Below are 23,389 nucleotides of genomic sequence, written 5' to 3' on the forward strand. Positions count from 1 at the left end.
CGCACAGGCACACACAGAGCTGACTCTCGCCCCTGGGGGAAGGGGTTTGTTGAAACCAAACCTCTTAAGTCTTCCTCGAACCTGAGGGTTAAGGGGATCATGACAGGGGGTGATGCTGTCTCGTGTTTGGGGGATCAAGGGTTGGAGGTTGTTCGTCAGGGTTAGTGGAAGAACAACAATCCCTGGATATCAGTTTGTCCAAAGCAGGGATCATCTCCACTATCATCCAACTCTATTTGTTCTGAGAACCAACCCGTCAAACAGCCAGCCAGGCACTGTATGATAACACTGATGGTTGTTTTTGTTGACTGTAGTCAGCAGCAGTGAACCCATTCTTACTACATGCTCCAGCCACTGGCTCCATGCCTGTGTCTGTGTGCCAGTCAAGCCTCTTGTTACGCAGCCTCTCCAAGAGGAAGTTGGGCCAATGGTGGTGGATGGGGATGAGAATTGAGAGCGTGAGGACAGCATTGCCATTTGTAAGGGCCCAGCGTAAATATTACATGTTGTTGGTGCCTGGTACCTATTGTTAGACCTCGATTATTGTCACGCCCTGACCATAGAGAGCCCTTGGTTCTCTATGGTGTAGTAGGTCAGGGCGTGACTAGGGGGTGTTCTAGTATGTCTATTTCTATGTTGGTGCTAATATGGTTCCCAATTAGAGGCAGCTGTTTATCGTTGCCTCTGATTGGGGATCATATTTAGGTAGCCATTTCCCCACCTGTGTTTTGTGGGATATTGTTTGTGTTTAGTTGCCTGTGTGCACGGCATTACTTCACGTTTCGTTGTTTCTTTATTGTTTTGTTTGTTTCACGGAGATTAAAAATATGTGGAACCATACTCACGCTGCGCCTTGGTCCGCTCATTACGACGATCGTGACAATTATCAATTTTACAGCTGGCTGCAGTTGCTTCTCCCACGGTTGTTCTCAGACAACCCCCTGTGTGTGGCTCAGTCAGTGACCACAGACACACGCGGAAACAGACACACACATACATAGGCACGCACACAGACATGCACCCAGAGTAACTCTCTCCAATTAACACATACACACACACATGCATGCTATATCTGATTGAAGAGGATTTTATGAGGTGCCATTCAACTTGCATGGAAAGGCTCCTGGCAAGGCAGGTAGAACCCTGTCTGAAACGTTGGATAGGGTAATAATAGTCTTCGTATAAACATCAGTTGCATCATGGTTGTGCAATGTCAATGCCGTTTTATGTAGTGCAATGTCAATACCATGTGCTAATGCCTTGTTGGTATATAAGGAGGACCAATGTGAATCGCAAAACAAGGTAATTGGGATAAACTCATGTTATTTGTCTCGACTTAAACCAAGAGTCCAAGAATGTCTCCCCTGAAATCAGTGTCCAAACATGGTACAAAATGCACTTGCCTTCCAGCTTTGTCCCATTGTTTTCCGGATTTACCATCAAAAGTTTCCCAGAAGTAGGAGAGCCACGAATCATGCTGAGAAGCCTGGGAGAGAGTCATGGGTTTCCGTGGTGCAGTGCGGAGAGGGAGGGATTTCAGGCACTTGACTTCTCTACCCGGACAGTTGTTCAGGCAGCTTAGAGGTTTGATACTCTGCCAAGACTGAATCACTTTCTTTTTTTTCAAAACCTGTATCTGTATTCACTCACTAGAGTGTGTGGTCAGGTAATACATTTGTAGAACCCTGTTTTGTGTGAGACCTTGAATATTTTGTTGGGTTTTGATCAAGCCACAGAGTGATATCATGTTTGCACAGACAGTCAGACACCGTAAGGTGATCAGTGGTGGATACAGGAGTGAAGATTGCCTCTCCGGGTGTTCTTTCACGTCCTGATAGGCTGTGACCTGGGCATGAACCTGGCTTCAGTCACCACACAGGTGCATTGCTGATTGGTTACGAGTGCCATGCCCTGAGCTGTAAAGGATGCCGGAGCTGAAATCCTACTTTATATTCAAATGAAGATACAATACTGGTTTTGGTCGGATTCTAACCCTTTCTGTCCAAAGTGTACACTTGTACACTCATCCCACTCATGGAAAACAAGATTGGAAAGAATGGAAAACAACATTGTGTCAGTCATTCTGCCTTGATTGCAGGCCTGTTGCCAGCCAGTGTATCAGATGTAAAGCCAGTAACTCCATTAGACAGATAGACAGGTAGCCCTCCTGGCACCAATACAGTCCACTTTCATTCACAGTCAAAAGGAACTCGATAGAAGATCAAGAGCCATTTCCTTGTTGACCCCTTTCATCTTAGCAATTGCATTTTGACACATACACTACCGTTCAAAAGTTTGGGGTCACTTAGAAATGTCATTGTTTTTGAAAGAAAAGCAAAAAAAAAATGGTCGATTTTAAAATAACATCAAATTGATCAGAAATACAGTGTAGACATTGGTAATGTTGTAAATGACTATTATAGCTGGAAACGGCTGATTTTGAATGGAATATCTACATAGGCGTACAGAGGCCCATTATCAGCAACCATCACTCCTGTGTTCCAATGGCACGTTGTGTTAGCTAATCCAAGTTTATCATTTTAAAAGGCTAATTGATCATTAGAAAACCCTTTTGCAATTATGTTAGCACAGCTGAAAACTTGTTCTGATTAAAGAAGCAATAAAACTGGCCTTCTTTAGACTAGAAAATGGCCAGAAACAAAGGACTTATTTCTGAAACTCGTCAGCCTATTCTTGTTCTGAGAAATGAAGGCTATTCCAAGTGAGAAATTGCCAAGAAACTGAAGATCTCGTACAATGCTGTGGACTACTCCCTTCACAGAACAGCGCAAACTGGCTCTAACCAGAATAGAAAGAGGAGTGGGAGGCCCCAGTGCACAACTGAGCAAGAGGATAAGTACATTAGAGTGTCTAGTTTGAGAAACAGACACCTCCCAAGTCCTAAACTGGCAGCTTCATTAACTTCTTTGGGCTGCAGGGGCAGTATTGAGTAGCCTGGATAAAAGGTGCCCATTTCAAACGGCCTCGTACTCAATTCTTGCTCGTACAATATGCATATTATTATTACTATTGGATAGAAAACACTCTAGTTTCTAAAACCGTTTGAATTATATCTGTGAGTAAAACAGAACTCATTTTGCAGCAAACTTCCTGACAGGAAGTGGAAAATCTGAAATCGATGCTCTGTTCTAGGGCCTGCCTATAAATGTCCTTGATATTTATTAGAATACATGCACTTCATACGTCTTCCACTAGATGTCGACAGGCAGTGAGAGAAGAAATGGAGTGTATAACTTGATCTGGGGTCGAATAAAAGCTCTTTGTATGACGTGTCACCAGTTTCCTGTTTTCTGGAGAGCGCATGAAGGGACCTGGTTTTGCCTTCTGATAAGCTGTCGTTATAGACGACTAATATCTCCGGCTTTGATTTTATTTCATACATGTGACAATATCATCGTAAAGTATGTTTTTTCAATATAGTTTTATTAGATTATTGAAATTTATTCGGGACGTTAGGCGTGTTGCGTTGTGTGCCTTTGTTCAGGAAGGAGAGCTTCGCGCCACTTTGCTAGCTTTCCGTGCTAATTGACTGGAGAAGAGGACATTCTAAATCCAAACAACGATTGTTCTGGACAAAGGACCCCTTGTACAACATTCTGATGGAAGATCGTCAAAAGTAGGACCCATTTTATGATGCTATTTCATATATCTGTCGAACATGTTGTACTAGTAGTTTGCGCCCAGAGTTTGGGCACTCTCTCGCTATAACTAAGCTGGATGTCGTAATTAAGTTATTTTTAGAATTCCAACACGGCGATTGCATTAAGAACTAGTGTATCTATAATTTCCTATACTGTCACACCCTGGCCTTAGTTATCTTTGTGTTCATTATTATTATGTATGTGTTTTTTGTATTGTCTAGGGGGTTGTATGGTTTAGAGGGTTAAGGAGTATAGATGGTTTAGTGTTGTGTGTAGTTGTCTAGGAAAGTCTATGGTTGCCTGAATGGGTTCCCAATTAGAGACAGCTGGTTTCTGTTGTCTCTGATTGGGAGCCATATTTAAGGCAGCCATAGGCTTTAGCTGTTGTGGGTCATTGTATATGTCTAGTCGATGTCGAACGTAAGTAGTTTGTGTGTGCACTTGCGTTTGTAGTTTCACGGTCGTTTGTTGTTTTTGTTAGTTTGAATAAGTGTTTCGTGTTCCGTCTTCGTATAAATAAAAAGAAGATGTATTCATATCATGCTGCGCCTTGGTCCTCTCACTCATATCAAGACGATCGTGACATATACAACATGTATTTTTTAGTAATGTTTATGAATAGTTATTTGGTCAGAATGTGGGTGTCAGAAAAATATCCGGACGTTGTGGGAAAAAGATGCTACGTTAGCACAATGTATAACCACTGATTTCAGCTCTAAATATGCACATTTTCGAACAAAACATAAGTGTATGTATAACCTGATGTTATAGGACTGTCATCTGATGAAGCTTATCAAGGTTAGTAAAAAATTATATATCTTTTGCTGGTTTGTTACGATCGCTAACTTTTGCTGCTGGGGAATGGCTTGTGTTTCTGGCTATTGTGGTAAGCTAATATAATGCTATATTGTGTTTTCGCTGTAAAACACTTAAGAAATCGGAAATATTGGCTGGAATCACAAGATGCCTGTCTTTCATTTGCTGTACACCATGTATTTTTCAGAAATGTTTTATGATGAGTATTTAGGTATTTGACGTTGGTGTCTGTAATTACTCTGGCTGCTTCGGTCCTATTTGTGACGGTAGCTGCAATGTAAAACTGATTTATACCTCAAATATGCACATTTTTCGAACAAAACATAGATTTATTGTATAACATGTTATAAGACTGTCATCTGATGAAGTTATTTCTTGGTTAGTTAGGTTGGCTTTGTGCATGCTACCTGTGCTGTGAAAAATGTCTGTCCTTTTTTGTATTTGGTGGTGAGCTAACATAAATATATGTGGTGTTTTCGCTGTAAAACATTTTAAAAAGCGGACATGTTGGCTGGATTCACAAGATGTTTATCTTTCATATGCTGTATTGGACTTGTTAATGTGTGAAAGTTAAATATTTCTAAAAAATATATTTTGAATTTCGCGCCCTGCACTTGAAGTGGCTGTTGTCATATTGTGCCCGGCTTCGGGCTTGCAGCCCAAAGAAGTTAAATAGTACCCGCAAAACACCAGTCTTCTAGGCAGAGTTGCAAAGAAAAAGCCATATCTCAGACTGGCCAATAAAAGATTAAGATGTGAAAAAGAACACAGACACTGGGCAGAGGAACTCTGCCTAGAAGGCCAGCAGATATTTCCCGCTACAATAGTCATTTACAACATTAACAATGTCTACGCTGTATTTCTGATCAATTTGATGTTATTTTAATGGACAAAAAAATTGTTTTTCTTTCAAAAACAAGGACATTTCTAGGTGACCCCAAACTTTTGAACGGTAGTGTACATTTCCATTATTGAAGATTGTTGTTAATGAATGTTTTCTCAAGCATCAATGCATGTTGTATACTGTGCATGGTTTATGAAGGCTTCATTAATACCAAAGTGGCAGTTTGTTTAAAGTGAAACCAAGAAGAATAGCTCATCACACACACTGACTATGGACAGTCAGAATTAGATTGTTTCAACCCTTCTGGCAACTGCAGAATGGGAGCACGGCTATGGTGGCCTGTTGTAATACCATCTATTGTTCATTGTTTACAATTTTAGGCTAAGCTGTCAGGGGATTTGCTCATAAAATGAACACGGCTCTGCTGCCAATACAATCGTGCCTACAAAATGTGTTCCATCGTTCTAGTTCTGTTTTCATTGCTTTGTGTAAGTTGATTTTACCCTTCTCTGTTAGATATTCTGTCGACTTAACCTCAGAACTCGCAACTCGGCATTTTCACACTTAAACAGACCCTCACTCGTTTCATCCCCTGTCTGGGACGCGAACCCTCCATGATCCCCCCACAGTTCTCCAATATCTGTCCCTCAACCATCTGAGACCCCTGCCACTGTCCCCCCCAAGAAAAAAGAAAAAATACAATTAATTCCATTCCCCACCACCAAGAACCCCCCCCCCCCCCCCCCCCATGCACCAACAACCAAGAATATTAACTAAGGAGAAAAAAGAAAAAGACAAAAGAACAGCAAACAACAATGCAAGAAAAAATAAAACTAAGGACATCAAGGACAACTAAAATCATAACAGCAATGCCAAATGTATATGTTTGTGTGCATGTCTGGCACTATTACATGTGTGTATTTGAATGAGAGTGTGTGTATATGCATGTGTACAAACACCTGCACGGAATCAGCCTCAGGCAAACCGGCATTAGCTGTAAAAACACTGCCCCTCAGTGTCATTCAAACGTACTTTTTAATATGTTTTATTTTGACTTTATTTTTGACCATCATTCTATCTCCCGCACAGCAACTCCACTCCCATTTGTCTCCGATTCCACATCCCAACCCTCAGCTTACCTCAGCCCATCCCACCTCTCTCTGCTGGCCACCCTCTTCGGAATTCTATGCAACATATATCATTCAACTATGCTGTGATGTTTAACGTACAATTTCAATCTACTATCTAATCGAATAGAATCCACAGATTGCGAGTTGAAGATAAATACTTTTACTAAAAGTATTAGTATATTAGTAATTGACTGACCCGGTCTCTCCAGATCTCCTAACAGTACTATATCTAGGGTCAATTTTAGATCAATGCTATGCATTTTCAGCCATTCCTGAACCTAAGACCAGAAACAGGCTACCTGAGGGCAAAACCAAAATAAATGGTTTATTGATTCTGTATCCTCACAACAAAATCTGTAGAGCTTCGATGATTTTATGCCCCAAGTATTCAAAAAAATGTTGGTGGCAAGAATTCTACATAATAATTTTTGCTGAAAAGCACAAAGTCTTGAATCTTGCGTAATTTTATATATCAACTCATACACCCTGTACCATGGAATCGGTACATCAAAAAATTGTAGCCAGCTCTGCAATGCTTGTTTGAAAAAGAGAGATACTTTGAAAAATAGTATCATTTTCAATTAATTGTAAAAAAAAAAAAAAAAAAAAAAGGCTATTTTTAAACAATGGATGAGCTTTTCTTAGTAATCTACTTGAGAACCATTTAGAGTTCAAGTAAAACTTTTGAGTAAGTGAAGCTTTTAGAGTGAGGTTTAGTGCTTTTACATTTAATAATCTCAACCCACCAATTCATATTCATTATATAGATAGGCACGCTTTGTTTGTCTGGTTTAGCGTCCCAGTTAAAGCAAAATATTTTTTGATCAAATGATTTGAAAAACAAATCATCAGGAATAGGCAGCTCCATAAGTAAGTGAGTAAACTGAGATATGACTAAGTAGTTAATCATGGCAATTTTTCCATAAATAGACAGGTATTTATGTAAGGTGCCTCACTAGGACGAGGTAGGTGCAAGAGTCAGGAGCAGGAGAGCACTGAGGTCCAAATAGTAAAATATTTATTTGGAAGTCCAAAGCACAACAAAACTGGTCAGGAAACAAACCCAACGAAGGCGCCCAACAAAACAGGAATTCGAAGTGACAACAGGAGGGAAAAAAACAATCTACTCCTAAATATATCACAACGGCACAGACGACCATCAGAATAGCCTGTGGCGCAATCTAGCACACGCACCAAACAAACACAGAAATAATCCCGCACAAAATAACAGCAGGTAACGAGGTTAATAAACCCACAGAAATGAACTCAATAGAACACAGGTGTAAGAAACAGACACAAACGAAAAAAGAAAAATGGATCGGTGGTAGCTAGTAGGCCCGGCGACGACGACCGCCGAGCACCTCCCGAACAGGGAGGAAGTCGAGGAAGTTGGAAGTCGTGACAATTTACCTCTCTGTGGTTGCAGGATCTTGTCTATTTTTACAAGTTTTCAAGGAGCAGAATTGGTACAACAGTCCATCACGAGTGGGACAAATATTAGCAATATTAGCAATTAGCAATGACTTTCCAAAGCCTGTGAGAAAGCTCTCCATGCTACCACATTTGGTTCCTTGGAAGATATGGGAACGAAGCCATACAGTATGTTTCCTGATGTGTAAAACATTTTTTTTATGTTCTGAGAACAGAAGTGAACATTTTGCCTGTTCTGGGAACATTTATTTTTAGGTTGAAGGCAGGTTCTGAGAACATTTTACTCTAGTTCCTTGAACGTTTTCATGGGAGGTTTTATTTAAACATTTTTTTATTGTGACTCGGCATCAGTGAGATTCAAACCTATAGTCTTCTGTTCTCTATACATGGAATTAGTCCACTGCGCCACCAGGATGGAGCTAGGACGTCATTCAAAACTTGTCAGTTTAGTCTATTCAAACAGACCCCATTTCAAAGGATGCAAGCACACCTGAACACACTTAACAAGATAGAGGATAGAGAGTTTTGTTGATGCTGAGAACAGAATGCATATTTTTTGAAGTAACATTCTTCGAACGTTCTCTTGTGGTTTTTATGAAAGGTTTTCTTAACGTTCTCGGAAACAATTTAAAAACATTACTTCAAATAGAACTGTGAGGAAACCTATAGGTAACGTTTGCCGAAGTACTGAAATTCCCAAAGAAGAACGTTGTTTCTTAATGTTCTTGGAACAATTTCAGAACATTACTTTAAATAGAACCATGAGGAAACCTGAAGGAACATTATTTCCTAAGTACTGAAATTCCTACAGTAGAACATTTGCCCTTAACATTCTCTGAACTATTTGAGAACATTCACGATTTTACATTCCTTAAACGTTACCAAATTGAAATAAAATGTAACCATGTCTGAACTTTTAGGAAACATTCTGTTAAAGTAATGAAATACCAAGAAAAAATATATTTTTTGTCAAGTTACTTAAATGTGCTGGGCATGTTCCAAAGCCAAGTAACTATCCTGCACCATTCCCAGAAAGTTGTGGAAAGGTTGTAGCAAAATAACCATAGGACAACCACACTTTCACCAAACTTTAAGAAACATATGGTTCTCAGAACGTTATGTGCTAACTCAGTAGCTACCTTTAAAAAAAACATCTCAGCCCGAAGAGTGTGACAGTTATTTTGTGATAGCTTTACTCATGGTTGGCATATAGGTTCCATTTTCCCATTGTGTGCAGTCAGTTTCACTGAAGTGAACCAGAGCGAACCACATGAAGTCAGAGGTGACAACAGCTTCTGCTGGACACAGCACCTTTAGGTTATAAGTTGAACTCCCCCATGCCTACTCCTCTGTTCTGCTCTGTTGAATAACTGACTGAGGGTAGAAGGCTGGCTTCCTGTGTTTTTCTCCTCTCCTCTCCTCTCCTCTCCTCTCCTCTCCTCTCTGCAATGTAGTACTCACTCTGTAACTCAGATGTTTGTTGGGGGAGTGTGTGAGTATGTGTGTGTCTGTGCGTGCGTTCGTGCCAGGGTGGAACCAAAAATCATTTTTGTTCCGTTCCACTGTTCCGACTAGCAAAATAAAGTTCTGAACCGGTTCTAATCAAAAAAAAGTACAGGTTTATATTGATCCTTTCTGTTTCCTTTTTAACCTGTGAAATCAACCGTTTTTAAAGCCGTTTTTTATTTAGCTCATTAAATTACTTCACCAATCAGTACGGATAGAGCAGGCAAGCTAGTTGTTTACATGCGTGATGGACATAAGTGTAGCCTATGGCGCAAGATGTGACTGAAATGTTGCGGGTGGGAAGAAAGCGAGAGAGGGTTGGGGAGGAGGCTTGATGCGCTGGGCATCTTGTTATGACATGCATTCTCTGAATTAGAACCACATAATTGTACCTAGGAGGAGCGGCTTCTAGAGAGGAATTTTAAATGTCCTTTGAGCTAGTTAGCTAACAAGCTTGTGTGGTTAGACTGGCATCAGAATGAAAAGGTCTTACCTTTTTGTAGTTAATAAATCCAACGTGAAACGTTATAACTTGACCTATAGTCTCCTTAACTAGCTTTGAAAAATGTAATCCATTCTTCTCTAGCTAATTTAAAATCTCTCCCTATTTTCTGAATAAAGCTTGTAATGCTAGTACTATGCTTTGGAGGGGGAGGGGAAAGTAGCCTAAACATGCACAAACACTGGCAAAGATTTTCAGCTTGAAGGCAGACACCGGAATATGTTTCTGAGTGACAGAGTGAAGGCTTTGCATTGGCGCTTTGTTGCGTTTTTTTTGTATGGATCACTTTCTGTTCCAGTTTTTGGTTCTGTTCCCTGAACCGATTCTAACCCCTGGTTTGTGCTCAAATTCATGAGTGATATGTGCCTTGAGATCGATTTGCTAGAGGTGCAGTTTGTGAGTGACAGAAGTTTCTTTACTCTTTACTTGCTGCACCTCAGACATTCTTTCTAATTATGGTTTGAGAGTGATTGACAGATCATCATTTTCTGATTCAGCAAAAATCCCCTCTGGGATGGGTTCTTCTCAGGCTTTTGACATCATGAGTGGAGATTTCCATTCAACTCCACCCAAATTGAGATGAGCAGAATGTCTCATTCAGAGTTGGCAGGAGACACTGTTGAAATATGAGGGAAAATTGAAAAATCGCAGTATTGAACCTTTAAACTGCCAACTGCACTTTAAATTATACATGTTTAAATACATGCACACTCACTCCTGCCCACTTTGCTTAGGAGAGGAAGAGAGTGGTATAGAAGACCACATGGGCATAAAGAGTCAATGATCCCTGGATATATCTGCATGCCAACCTGCTCATGACCCCTGGATATATCTCCATGCCAACCTGCCCATGACCCCTAGGTATACAGTATATCCGTGCCAGCCCAAGGCTTTGGGGAGATTTACTTAACACTCTGCCACAGTGAGGGCTGTTGTAAAATAGAAAAAATACCAAATATCTCTCTCTCTCTTACCACCCCAAACTGCATTGTGTTGGGCTTTGGGCGGAGACTTAAGCATGCTTCTGGATCCTTTTCCAATCAGAGGATAAGGAAGGACTATGAATATATTTGGGATATAGGGATAAAGACCACAAAGTCTCCATCATTCTGTCACCGTTACTTTTCATTTCTTTTACCAACCATGCACTTATTCAAATGGTTTATGAAGTGGGCATCACTTAACACAGAAGTGTTATGCGCTTGTGTCACGATCGTCTTGCTGTGAGAGAGAGGACCAAGGCGCAGCGTGTGAAAAATACATCTTCTCTTTATTTAGAAGAAAAAACAAAACAACAAAATAGACGAACGTGAAGCTATAAACGACTAAGTGCAAACATAGACATAGACAATTACCCACAAACACCTAAAGCCTATGGCTGCCTTAAATATGGCTCCCAATCAGAGACAACAATAAACAGCTGTCTCTGATTGAGAACCAAATCAGGCAACCATAGACTTTCCTAAACACCTACACTGAACACAACCCCATACATACTAAAAACCCCTTAAACAATACACACACCCTAAACTAGACAAAACACACAAAGACAACCCACCCCAACTCACGCCCTGACCAACTAAATAAATAAAAGAAAAAGGAACAATAGGTCAGGAACGTGACAGCTTGGTAAAATATTCCTCATGTGTGAAAGATACCTGCTGTGCATCATCTTCACACCACATGGCTGTGTCTGAATTGGTTGAGTGAATTCAATTAATTGATGTTGTACTGTTGCCAATCATGCTAATTATGCGAATGTCAGTCATAAGAATAACTTTTCATGAATGTACGCTTGTGTTGCACTATCAAGGCTGACACAATTTTTGTGAAGATCGATTGGTCAAATATTCTGCCAGCTTATTACTATGGAAGACTGCATGCATTCTTAGAAAATGACCATGGAAAAGCAACCGATTTTATCAGACAGTTCCATTACTATCCAACGCAGAATAGTCATTTAACACTTGAGAAAGATTCCACATCTTGTGTTTAAGCTGAAGGTTATGCCAGAACATGCTCCTGACACCGAGTATCGTTTTGTTGTGATAATGAATCACAGAGGATAAAGAATGTTTCAAGTGCAGCTCCTTGTGACACACTCTGAACTCTCCTTCCATCAACAAGGACACCAGCAAAGCAAACAAGCAAGCAGATGAGGTTACATAAAGCCCCATTAATGTTCTTAAGCAGATGAGACTATTTTGAGTGTACTGGCTCTACGGCAGATCAGGCTCCTGTGTGTGTTTTTTCTTTTGAATTCTTGCTTTCCAATTTCAGCACATTACGAAATGTAGGTCACAAATCAATTTAGAGTGTCTCGTGTCGGAAACCTCAGAGGAGGGATGGGGGGAGGAGAAGGGGAGGGGGGTCTTAGATTAGTCTCCCCCTCTTCTCCTCTTCTCTGTGTGGGTGTGTGGGCCCTGAAATACATTTTTCCTCAATGAAGGGCCTCAGGCAGGACCTGCTGTGCTTTTCTAGTAGCCTGTGGCGCTAGTGGCTCTTCACACACAACCGACCACTGAAAGAATGGGCGGTTTGGGTTTTTGAAATACGGCCAGCATGAGTTCCATTTAGCCATCCTTGCAACAGGTTGAAAACATTTATTTTCCCAAATATTTTTTCCCCCAACAATTTGGCTCGGGGGTGATTTTATTTGCCCCCCCCACCCCAAAGTTAAAAATAAATAAATACAATTGAATTGTTGGACAGCAAATCAGCTCCAAGGGATTTTAATTTTGGAAATCTTTTCCAAAGTATTCCTACGCATACAGGTAACTTTTTTAAATTATTTTTTTATCTCACATTTGTTTAACCAGGTAGGCCAGTTGAGAACAAGTTCTCATTTACAAATGCGACCTGGCCAAGATAAAGCAAAGCAGTGCGACAAAAACAACAGCACAGAGTTACACATGGGATAAACAAACATACAGTCAATAACACAATAGAAAAGTCTATGTACAGTGTGTACAAATGTAGTAAGATTAGGGAGGTAAGGCAATAAATAGGCCATAGTGGTGAAACAAAAGTTGAGTGACACAAATTGTGACTAGGGTGGGCATTCTAGTTTCTTTATTTCTATGTTTTCTATTTCTTTGTTTTTGGCCGAGTGTGGTTCCCAATCAGAGGCAGCTGTCTATCGTTGTCTCTGATTGGGAATCATACTTAGGCAGCCTTTTTCCCACCTGTGTTTTATGTGTAGTTATTTTCTGTTTAGTGTCTGCACCTGACAGAACTGTTTCGTTTTTTTCTCTTTGTTATTTTGTTCAAGTGTTTTTTGAGTAATGAAGATTCATGAACACTTATCAAGCTGCGTTTTGGTCCATGCCTTCCGACGAGAGACGTTACACAAATATTAATTTTCACAAAGTCTGCTGCCTCAGTTTGTATGATGGCAATTTGCATATACTCCAGAATGTTATCAAGAGTGATCAGATGAATTGCAATTAACTGCAAAGTCCCTCTTTGCCATGCAAATGAACTAAATCCCCCAAAAACATTTCCACTGCATTTCAGCCCTGCCACAAAAGGACCAGCTGACATCATGTCAGTGATTCTCTCGTTAACACAGGTGTGAGTGTTGACGAGGACAAGGCTGGAGATCACTCTGTCATGCTGATTGAGTTCGAATAACAGACTGGAAGCTTCAAAAGGAGGGTGGTGCTTGGAATCATTGTTATTCCTCTGTCAATCATGGTTACCTGCAATGAAACACGTGCCATCATAATTGCTTTGCACAAAAAGGGCTTCACAGGCAAGGATATTGCTGCCAGTAAGATTGCACCTAAATCAACCATTTATCGGATCATCAAGAACTTCAAGGAGAACGGTTCAATTGTTGTGAAGAAGGCTTCAGGGCGCCCAAGAAAGTCCAGCAAGCACCAGGACCATCTCCTAAAGTTGATTCAGCTGCAGGATCAGGGCAACACCAGTACAGAGCTTGCTCAGGAATGGCAGCAGGCAGGTGCATCTGCACGCAGAGTGAGGCAAAGACTTTTGTAGGATGGCTTGGTGTCAAGAAGGGCAGCAAAGAAGCCACTTCTCGCCAGGAAAAACATCAGGGACAAACTGATATTCTGCAAAAGGTACAGGGATTGGACTGCTGAGGACTGGGGTAAAGTCATTTTCTCTGATGAATCCCCTTTCCGATTGTTTGGGGCATCTGGAAAAAAGCTTGACCAGAGAAGACAAGGTGAGCGCTACCATCAGTCCTGTGTCATGCCAACAGTAAAGCATCCTGAGACCATTCATGTGTGGGGTTGCTCCTCAGCCAAGGGAGTGGGCTCACTCACAATTTTGCCTAAGAACACAGCCATGAATAAAGAATGGTACCAACACATCCTCCGAGGGCAACTTCTCCCAACCATCCAGGAACAGTTTGGTGACGAACAATGCCTTTTCCAGCATGATGGAGCACCTTGCCATAAGGCAAAAGTGATAACTAAGTGGCTCGGGGAACAAAACTTTTGGGCACGACAGTACAGGTACAGTGATCGGTAAGCTGCTCTGACAGCTGATGCTTAAAGTTAGAGAGGGAGATATAAGGCTTCAGTGATTTTTTTCCAATTCGTTCCAGTTATTGGCAGCAGAGAACTGGAAGGAAAGCCGGCCAAAGGTGGTGTTGGCTTTGGGGATGACCAGTGAAATATACCTGCTAGAGCGCGTGCTACGAGTGGGTGCTGCTATGGTGACCAGTAAGCTGAGATAAGGTGGGGCTTTACCTAACAAAGACTTATAGATGACCTGGAGACATTGGGTTTGGCGATGAATATGTAGCGAGAGCTAAACAACGAGAGCATACAGTTCGCAGTGGTGGGTAGTATATGGGGCTTTGGTGACAAACGGATGGCACTGTGATAGACTACATCCAATTTGCTGAGTAGACTGATGGAGGCTATTTTGTAAATGACATCGTCGAAGTCAAGGATCGGTAGGATAGTCAGTTTTATGAGGGTATGTTTGGCAACATGAGTGAAGGAGGCTTTGTTGCAAAATAGGAAGCCGATTCTAGATTTAATTTTGGATTGGAGATGCTTAATGTTAATATGAGTCTGGAAGGAGAGTTTACAGTCTAACCAGACACCTAGGTATATGTAGTTGTCCACATATTCTAAGTCAGAACCGTCCAGAGTAGTGATGCTAGTCGGGCGGGCGGGTGCGGGCAGCAATCGGTTGAAGAGCATGCATTTAGTTTTACTAGTATTTAAAAGCAGTTGGAGGCCATGGAAGGAGTGTTGTATGGCATTGAAGCTCGTTTGGAGGTTTGCTAACACAGTGTCCAAAGAAGGGCCAGATGTATATACAGAACTGTGTCGTCTGCTTCCAAAACAAAACAAAAAAAGGAATCATAAAGTGTCTTAATGGAATGGTGGGCCACCACAAGCCATAACAGCTTCACTGCACCTTGACAAGTGTCTGGAACTCTCAAGAAGGGATTCACCATTCTTCCACCATCATTTGGTATTTTGTTGACGGTGGTGGAAAACGCTGTCTCAGGCGCCGCTCCAGAAACTCAAGTGTTCAATTGGGTTGAGATCTGGTGACTGAGAAGACCGTGGCATATGGTTTACATCGTTTTCGTGCTCATCAAACCATTCAGTGACCACTCGTGCCCCGTGGATTGGGCCATTGACTCCCTATTGTGTTCCCATAGCCATGGTAGCCAAAACAATGGCCTGCCCAGCGTGTTTATACATAATGGGATGATAATTGCTTAGTTAACTCAGGAACCACACCTGTGTGGAAGAACCTACTTTCAATCAAATCAAATAAATGTTATTTGTCACGTGCCGAATACAACAGGTGTAGATCTTACAGTGAAGTGCTTACAAGCCCTTAACCAATAATGCAGTTAATAAAGATATGGTTTTAAGAAAGTATTTACTAAAATAAACAAAATTAAAAAAAATGTTTTAATTGCAAATAGTCCATGTAGCCATTTGATTACCTGTTCAGGAGTCGTATGGCTTGGGGGTAGAAGCTGAAGCCTTTTGGACCTAGACTTGGCGCTCCGGTACCGCTTGCCGTGCCGGCAGCAGAGAGAACAGTCTATGACTAGGGTGGCTGGAGTCTTTGGCAATTTTTAGGGCCTTCTCTAACACCGCCTGGTATAGAGGTCCTGGATGGCAGTAAGCTTGGCCCCAGTGATGTACTGGGCTGTACCCACTACCCTCTGTAGTGCCTTGCGGTCAGAGGCTGAGCAGTTGCCATACCAGGGGGTGATGCAACCAGTCAGGATGCTCTTGATGGTGCAGTTGTAGAACTTTTTGAGGATCTGAGAACCCATACCAAATCTTTTCCGTCTCCCGAGGGGGAATAGGTTTTGTCATGCCCTCTTCACGACTGTCTTGGTGTGTTTGGACAATGATAGGTCATTGGTGATGTGGACACCAAGGAACATTAAACTTTCAAACTGCTCCACTACAGCCCCATTGCTGAGAATGGGTGCATGCTCAGTCCTCCTTTTCCTGTAGTCCACAATCACCTCCTTTGTCTTGATCACGTTGAGGGAAAGGTTGTCATCTTGGCAACACACTGCCAGGTCTCTGACCTCCTCCCTATAGACTGTCTCATCATTGTTGGTGATCAGGCCCACCACTGTTGTGCCATCGGGAAACTTAATGATGGTGTTGGAGTCGTGCTTGGCCATGCAATCATTGGTGAAGAGGGAGTACAGGAGGGGATTAAACACGCACCACTGAGGGGCCCCTGTGTTGAGGATGAAGGACTATGGTGGTCTGCTTGAAACATGTTGGTATATCAGACTTGGTCAGGGACAGGTTGAAAATGTCAGTGAAGTGACTTGCCAGTTGGTCAGCGCATGCTCGGCGTAAACATCCTGGTAATCCGTCACTGGTATAACCTGTTTTAGTTTTTGCTTGTAAGCAGGAATCAGGAATCAGGAGGATAGAGTTATGGTCAGATTTGCCAAATGGAGGGCGAGGGAGAACTTTCTACGTGTCTCTTGGTAAATAGTTTGGTCTACAGCTTATCATGAGATACTCTACCTCAGGCGATCAAAACCTCGAGACTTCCTTAATATTCGATTTTGTGTGGCAGCTGTTATTTACAAATAGACACAGACCGCCACCCCTTGTCTCACCGAAGCAGGTGTTCTATCTTCCCGATGCACCGAAAACCCAGCCAACTGCATGTAGTCGTTCAGCCACGACTCGGTGAAACATAAGATATTACAGTGTTTAATGTCCTGTTAGTAGGATAGTCTTGATCCATTTTATTATCCAATGATTGCACGTTGGCTAATAGGACTGATGGTAGATGCAGATTACTCACTCACTGATGGCTCCTTACAAGGCACCCCGACCTCCAATATCTCCCTCTCTTCTTCATGCGAACGACAGGGATTTAGGCCATGTCGGGGGGCTGAAGTAAATCCTTCGCTTCCGGCTCGTTAAAGATATCATCTTTGTCCAGTACGAGTTGAGTAATTGCTGTCCTGATATCCAGAAGCTCTTTTCAGTCATAAGAGACGGTGGCAGAAACATTATGTACAAAATAAGTTACAAATAACGTGAAAAAACACACACAATAGCACAATTGGTAAGGAGCCCTTTAAACAGCAGCCATCTCCTGCGGTACCATCTCAGATATACAATATACTTTGTATCCCTCGTTTACTCGTGTTTCCATTATTTTGGCAGCTACCTGTATATGTGATTGTATACAAATGTAAGCAAGGTTTAAAATGTGCAGTCTACAAATGATTTGTAATTATCTTCCGGCCCCCTGACCATTCGCTCAAGAACAAATCGGCCTGCGGCTGAATCTAGTGTATGATTCCTGGCCTATAGGGGTATTTATGTATCTACTGCATGCGTTTCCCTAGGTATGTAAATAGCCAGGGTATTCAGAAGGGAAAGGGTGCAATGCATGGGAATATATTCTTTATAGCCCACATGACATAATTTACATTCATGTTTGTACTTCAGGTTCAATGGAACAAGTCCTGAATGTTATAACTACGCTGCTTGTTCATCATACTGTACATCAGGGAACCTTATAGGGAAATAATGTATATAAATAACATGTTCATGCCACAAATGTAAAATATGTGCATAAAACCAACATATGAAATGAATGCAGTATTTTATGATGCTGAGACTGGGAGTATGTCTGATAGTCAATGAATTTGATACATGAACATATTTGTTTTATTCAGTGAACAGCATAGAAGGGCACTATTGGGAGCTTGGGGATATTGTCAGCCTTTTTGTGTGGGAGGTTGGCTGACTCATGCTAGACACTAGACACTAGATACAGTGTCGGCCTATGTTTCCCTCGTCTCAAGTCGACAGTGAAATTCACATCAGTATTATTAAACTTATGTATAACAATTGGTTTTACCCCAGTTCCAGAAATAGACTGACGAGACTTGTTTTCTCTTTTCCTGTTCAGGTGTTGACCATCTGGGCTGTGGTGATTTCCGGGACAACGGCTGACCTGACCTGTGATACACTGCTACTGCTGTCCACCAATCTCACTGGTGAGGCCCTCCTCCAATCGTATAAGGACGGTTTTCTATGTGGGCGGGGAATATGGTGGAGGAACATTTTTGATGGTCTATGATGTTAAATAGGGAGTTGAACTCATTCTGAGTTCTTCCCATCACTGAATAGGCACGGGTGGAATACTGTACATAGGCAACAACAGTCATTATTGGTCAGTCCACAGCATCAGTGGAAAACAGGAATGCAATTGGGCAAGAATGTGTTCCCAATCGAAGTCCATGTGCACTCTATAGTCCCAATCACCTATGATGACACAAAGCCTTCAAATATATATTTTTTTGAATGGGGGGCTGAACTGATTCTGCATGTGTTTTTCTGCTGCTCATTAAGAAAAATAAGATTTCGGTCTAGTAGGTATGGTTTGAGGTGGATGTGTTATGTTCACTATATTGTACCTTGGTAGTTATTTTTGTTTGTCCTTATTGAGTCACAGTAGCAAAAAAATTCCCTCAGTATAGTCTGAATTAATTAAGATGAATCAAGAAATATATAATTAACTTAAAAGTTTTGCCGAGGAGGTCTTAGTCGCGCAATTTGACATCTAGCTAAGGTGTCTGGTGCAGTATTTCTCAAGTATTTTTTTTTGTTGCATGGAAACTAGAAGTGCACTGCAGTGCTACTACGCTCGAGACTGATTTCTGAGAACATGTCTACAACTTCAGCAAGCTGTCGAACTATCGTAAAATAAAGCACTAGCTACAGTACACACTGTTTATCAGTGCATAAAATCACTAGCTGATTCCATCTCTGTGGTTGTCAATAAAGCTAGCTAGTAGCTAGAAGGCACTTAGCATAGTTAGCAAAATCAGCTTATCAAGCAAAAGCTTATCAAGTCACTCGCGAGTGGCAAAGTGCTTTGGTGTCTTTGAGTTTTTACAACTTTCTCATTATCTATTACCAGAGTGTATGTCTGTCTGGCAGTGTTTCATAGGAAATCATGTTACAAAACATGCTGCGGTGGGACACAAGATGCTCGCTAATGGGTTCTGAAGTTTTGAATATTGAATCATGGCAGTTGGTATGCATGTGTGCATTGTCTTCATTTGTAATTTTGCCCAAAACAGTGGCAGACTCGAGTGATTACTATCAAACACATCAGCAAGTTGCCACACAATAAGTTTAGGGGCCAAGTGGTCTTTCAACATAACATTGGCGACGTGTTGTCTTATGTGTAACAAGTCCCAGGCACTCTGTAATGTGGGCAGGTCTGTCACTGCCTGTGGGTTCTATCGTATGATTAGATTGAGCGCGATCAGCATAGCTGTTTCTCCGTGCATGACAATTCTCCCTTGGCGTTACCATCTGTGTGAATGGGCAAGTAGGCATGATCAAAATCAAAACCCAACAGCTTCTATAAATCTCGCAAATCTCCATTTTGGAAGATACTGACTTTATGACCATAATTATGCTATTTACACTTTGTAGTACATGTTTTTAACAATAATCAATGTTTCTGACTTATCGATGCAACATAGGCCATTGTCAACCAGAGAAATATATATTATTTTTATTTCATTTTTTATGTCTAGTTGCTCTTTAAGACTTTCCTAGAGTGAGCTATACAATATACAGTACAGTAGCTTTGGTCAGAGAGCACTTGAGATATTTCAGATGAAATTGTGTTGAGGTGAAAGGAAGACACTCCGAGATGAAATTGTGATGAGATGAAAGTACCCCGCTCTGCACTCAGATAGAAGAGGTTGTTGTGAGATGTGCTATTACCTCTGTCAGTAGTGCCATTCTTATTGTTCCCAGATGGTTCAATTGGCCAATCACAAATCACAGTTCACCCTTCAGTTATAAAAAGGCATTGGATGTGTCTTCAATGGCATCCTATTGGCTTTAAAGTACACTAATTTTGACTAGGGCCCATAGAGCTCTGGATAAAGTAGTGCATAACAGTATATGGGCTCCCAAGTGGTGCAGCGGTCAGAGGCGTCACTACAGTACCTGGTTTGAATCCAGGCTGTACCACATTTGGCCGTGATTGGGAGTCCCATAGGGCGGCGCACAATTGGCCCAGCGTCGTCCGGGTTAGGCCGTCATTGTAAATAAGAATTTGTTCTTAACTGACTTGCTTAGTTAAATAAAGGTTACATTTTAAAATACAAGGAATAGGGTCAAAATTAGAGCACTATAAAATTAATAGGGTGCCATTTCGGACACAGGCATTGTCTGAAGTTGACTTGACTACATGACAAAGGTGTGAGCAGGAGAATTCCATAGGCTGTGGGATCTTTTTGCATGAACAGTTTATCAAGACTGTCTGTGATGGGACTTAGAGTTGCACCTCAGTTACCCTCAGTATCAATCTAGGAGTAGTCTGTGATGATTGCATATTCTTTTCCATAAGGATTAGTCCTCCCACCCCTCGCACCCTTCACCCCTCACTTTCACTTCAAAGGCCAATCAAAAAGATTATGTAGAGCGGTTGCTTTGTGCTGTATGTGTAAACGCAGTGTGTTTGAGGACATTGGTGGAGCTCAGATTCGATAAGATCTATGATGATGGATTATCTCTAAGTGATCAGAGACTGCATGGGGAAGAGATGTCAGGTTATAGAGCACACTTCATAGTCTTTATAGCTTCCAACATTATGAGGGTTTGACTGACAAGATTCTAGACTCATTTGACCTGTAATGAAACAACAGTTTGACCTGTAGCACAAACCTTCAGACAGGTGTACAGTTGGCTATACAGAGGGCTATGAAAGGAGAAGAGCTTAATCATCGGAGCATTGAGAAAATCATGTCAAGCACATTATCTAGTCATATCACGGATGAAATCATCCATATCTCTCACTCACCATGATGGTGTTTAAAATGGGATTCAATGTGAATCTTTATTTTTTGTCACTTCTTTGATTCCCTTTTACCCAGTCTGTTAAAAGATGGTTACTGAGAAAGGATGCCAAATATATTTTCTCTACACTTCATCATACATTTTTAAATGAAATTGTCAGCCAGCACAGAGGATAGGTTATTTTGTGTGTTTTTCAGAGGTAAAGGTCAGAAATATTGCTGGATTTGGAGTTTACAAAGACATTTTCTTTAACGTTTTCTTTCTTCAACTGTCATTCTCATGTCATGAGGTCACCACCTTCTTCTAGAGAACTCTTGGGAAATCAACAATGAAAAGTTCTGAGATGACACATCACGAACGGGAACATAGTCTGCCTTGTTCACCTCTGTCAGCCATCAGAGATGTTGTTTCCTTGTCTTTTCAACTTCCACATGAAAGGGGAAAACACATCTTAGGGATGGGCATGAATGACAAATTACAATGACAAAATACTACTCCAAAATACCCTAAAAACCAATGTATCAAAATAAAATATAACATTCTTTTGCAAAGTATTGTATTTAATTAAAATACATGTATTATGTTCTTGATCACCCCTCTGACCAAAGCTCTTCTCCTCCTAATGCTTAGTCTGGCCGGGCGGCCCAGTCTAGGAAGAGTTTTGGGGGTTCCAAACGTATTTTATTTAAGAATGAAGGAGGCCACTGTGTTCTTGGAGATCTTCAATGCTGCGGTACCCTTCCCCATATCTTTGCCTCGACACAATCCTGTCTCCGAGCTCTACGGACAATTCCTTCGACCTCATAGCTTGGTTTTTGCTCTGACATGCACTGTCAACTGTGGGACCTTATATAGACAGATGTGTGCCTTTCCAAATCATGCCCAATCAATTGAATTTACTACAGGTGGACTCCAATCAGTTGTAGAAACAGGATGCACCTGAGCTCAATTTCGAGTCTCATAGCAAAGGGTCTGAATACTTATGTAAATAAGGTATTTCTGTTTTTAATATTTAATACATTTCCAAACATTAAAAAAATTATGTTTTCACTTTGTCGTTATGGGGTATTGAGTGTAGATTGACGAGAAAAAAAAGTAATTTAATCCATTTCAGAATAAGGCTGAAATGTAACAGAAGGGGTTTGAATACTTTCTGAATACATTTAGCTCATTTAGCACTAAGAGTGTCTGCTATCAGACTTTTGATACCAATGTAGGGTGAAAGGGGACAACAAAAATGTGAACAGCTATATAAAAAATGGTATAGAAAAATATTTTGAAAATAGAAATGACAGATTTAGAAAATACTTTGCTGTGTAGTTCAGCCCAGTGTAATACAAAACGCAAAATATAAAATGTTAAATACTGCCCATCTCTGACAAGACTAAAGCTTTGCAAATAAACTATGCAAATACATTGGGGTTCTAAAATTCTTGCGCAAATTCTTGCGCAAAGATGCGCAAAAATGACTGTATAAAAGATATAATTGAAATACTGATATACAAAAAATGGTGGGAAATTATATTATTTTATACTAATACAATTGCTCAGCGAAAGATGTTTTGTTTAACAAGTAATATCTTTTTTTTTTTCTCAAAACGTAGAGGTCAAAATTATTGACCCCCCCCCTATTTTCAATACCGCACCTTGCGAAGATGACGGCACTGAGCTGTTGTATGAGTTAGAGAACACACAGCTTAGACCATTCCTCCATACACAATCCTTCTCCATACAAACTCCTTCTAGATCCTTGGTACCCTTCGTCTGCGCTTTTGGACCGCCCTCTACAATTCAAACCACCAGTTTTCATTGAGTTTCAAGTTCGGAGACTGCGATGGCCATTGCAAAATGTTGATTTTGTGGCCAATTAAAATATTATTTGTGGATTTTGATGTGTGCTTGGGGATATACAAAAAATGTATTACTTGTTAAACAAAATCTATTTCTATGAGTAATTGTATTAGCATAAAATAATATAATAAAATAAATGTTTGCATACAATATAGCGCAATATTTTAATAATGTATTATTGCTGAAAGTATTTCGCTGCTACCTTAACTTTAGGTTATAGCCAGTTCAGCAGTTTACGTTGATGCAGAAATATAGTATATCTGTGCAAAATTGCTGATGAAGCTGCAGTGTTGATGTTGTCTCCCTTGAATAAGCCT

At 40.9% G+C, this 23,389-nt stretch overlaps 1 protein-coding gene across 1 annotated transcript in view; it reads left to right on the forward strand.

The window, feature by feature from the left end:
* The first annotated feature begins 4,073 nt into the window (after nt 1-4,073).
* Nucleotides 4,074-23,389, forward strand: part of LOC120033943 (corticotropin-releasing factor receptor 1-like) — a 112,603-nt gene continuing 93,287 nt past the window's right edge. Inside the window, exons 1-2 of the mRNA XM_038980347.1 lie at nt 4,074-4,082; nt 18,307-18,394. Of these exons, the coding sequence (XP_038836275.1) occupies nt 4,074-4,082; nt 18,307-18,394 (97 nt within the window). The remainder of the gene's footprint in view (nt 4,083-18,306; nt 18,395-23,389) is intronic.

The sequence above is a fragment of the Salvelinus namaycush genome, chromosome 41 (genome assembly GCF_016432855.1).
Source record: "Salvelinus namaycush isolate Seneca chromosome 41, SaNama_1.0, whole genome shotgun sequence".
NCBI lineage: Eukaryota > Metazoa > Chordata > Actinopteri > Salmoniformes > Salmonidae > Salvelinus > Salvelinus namaycush.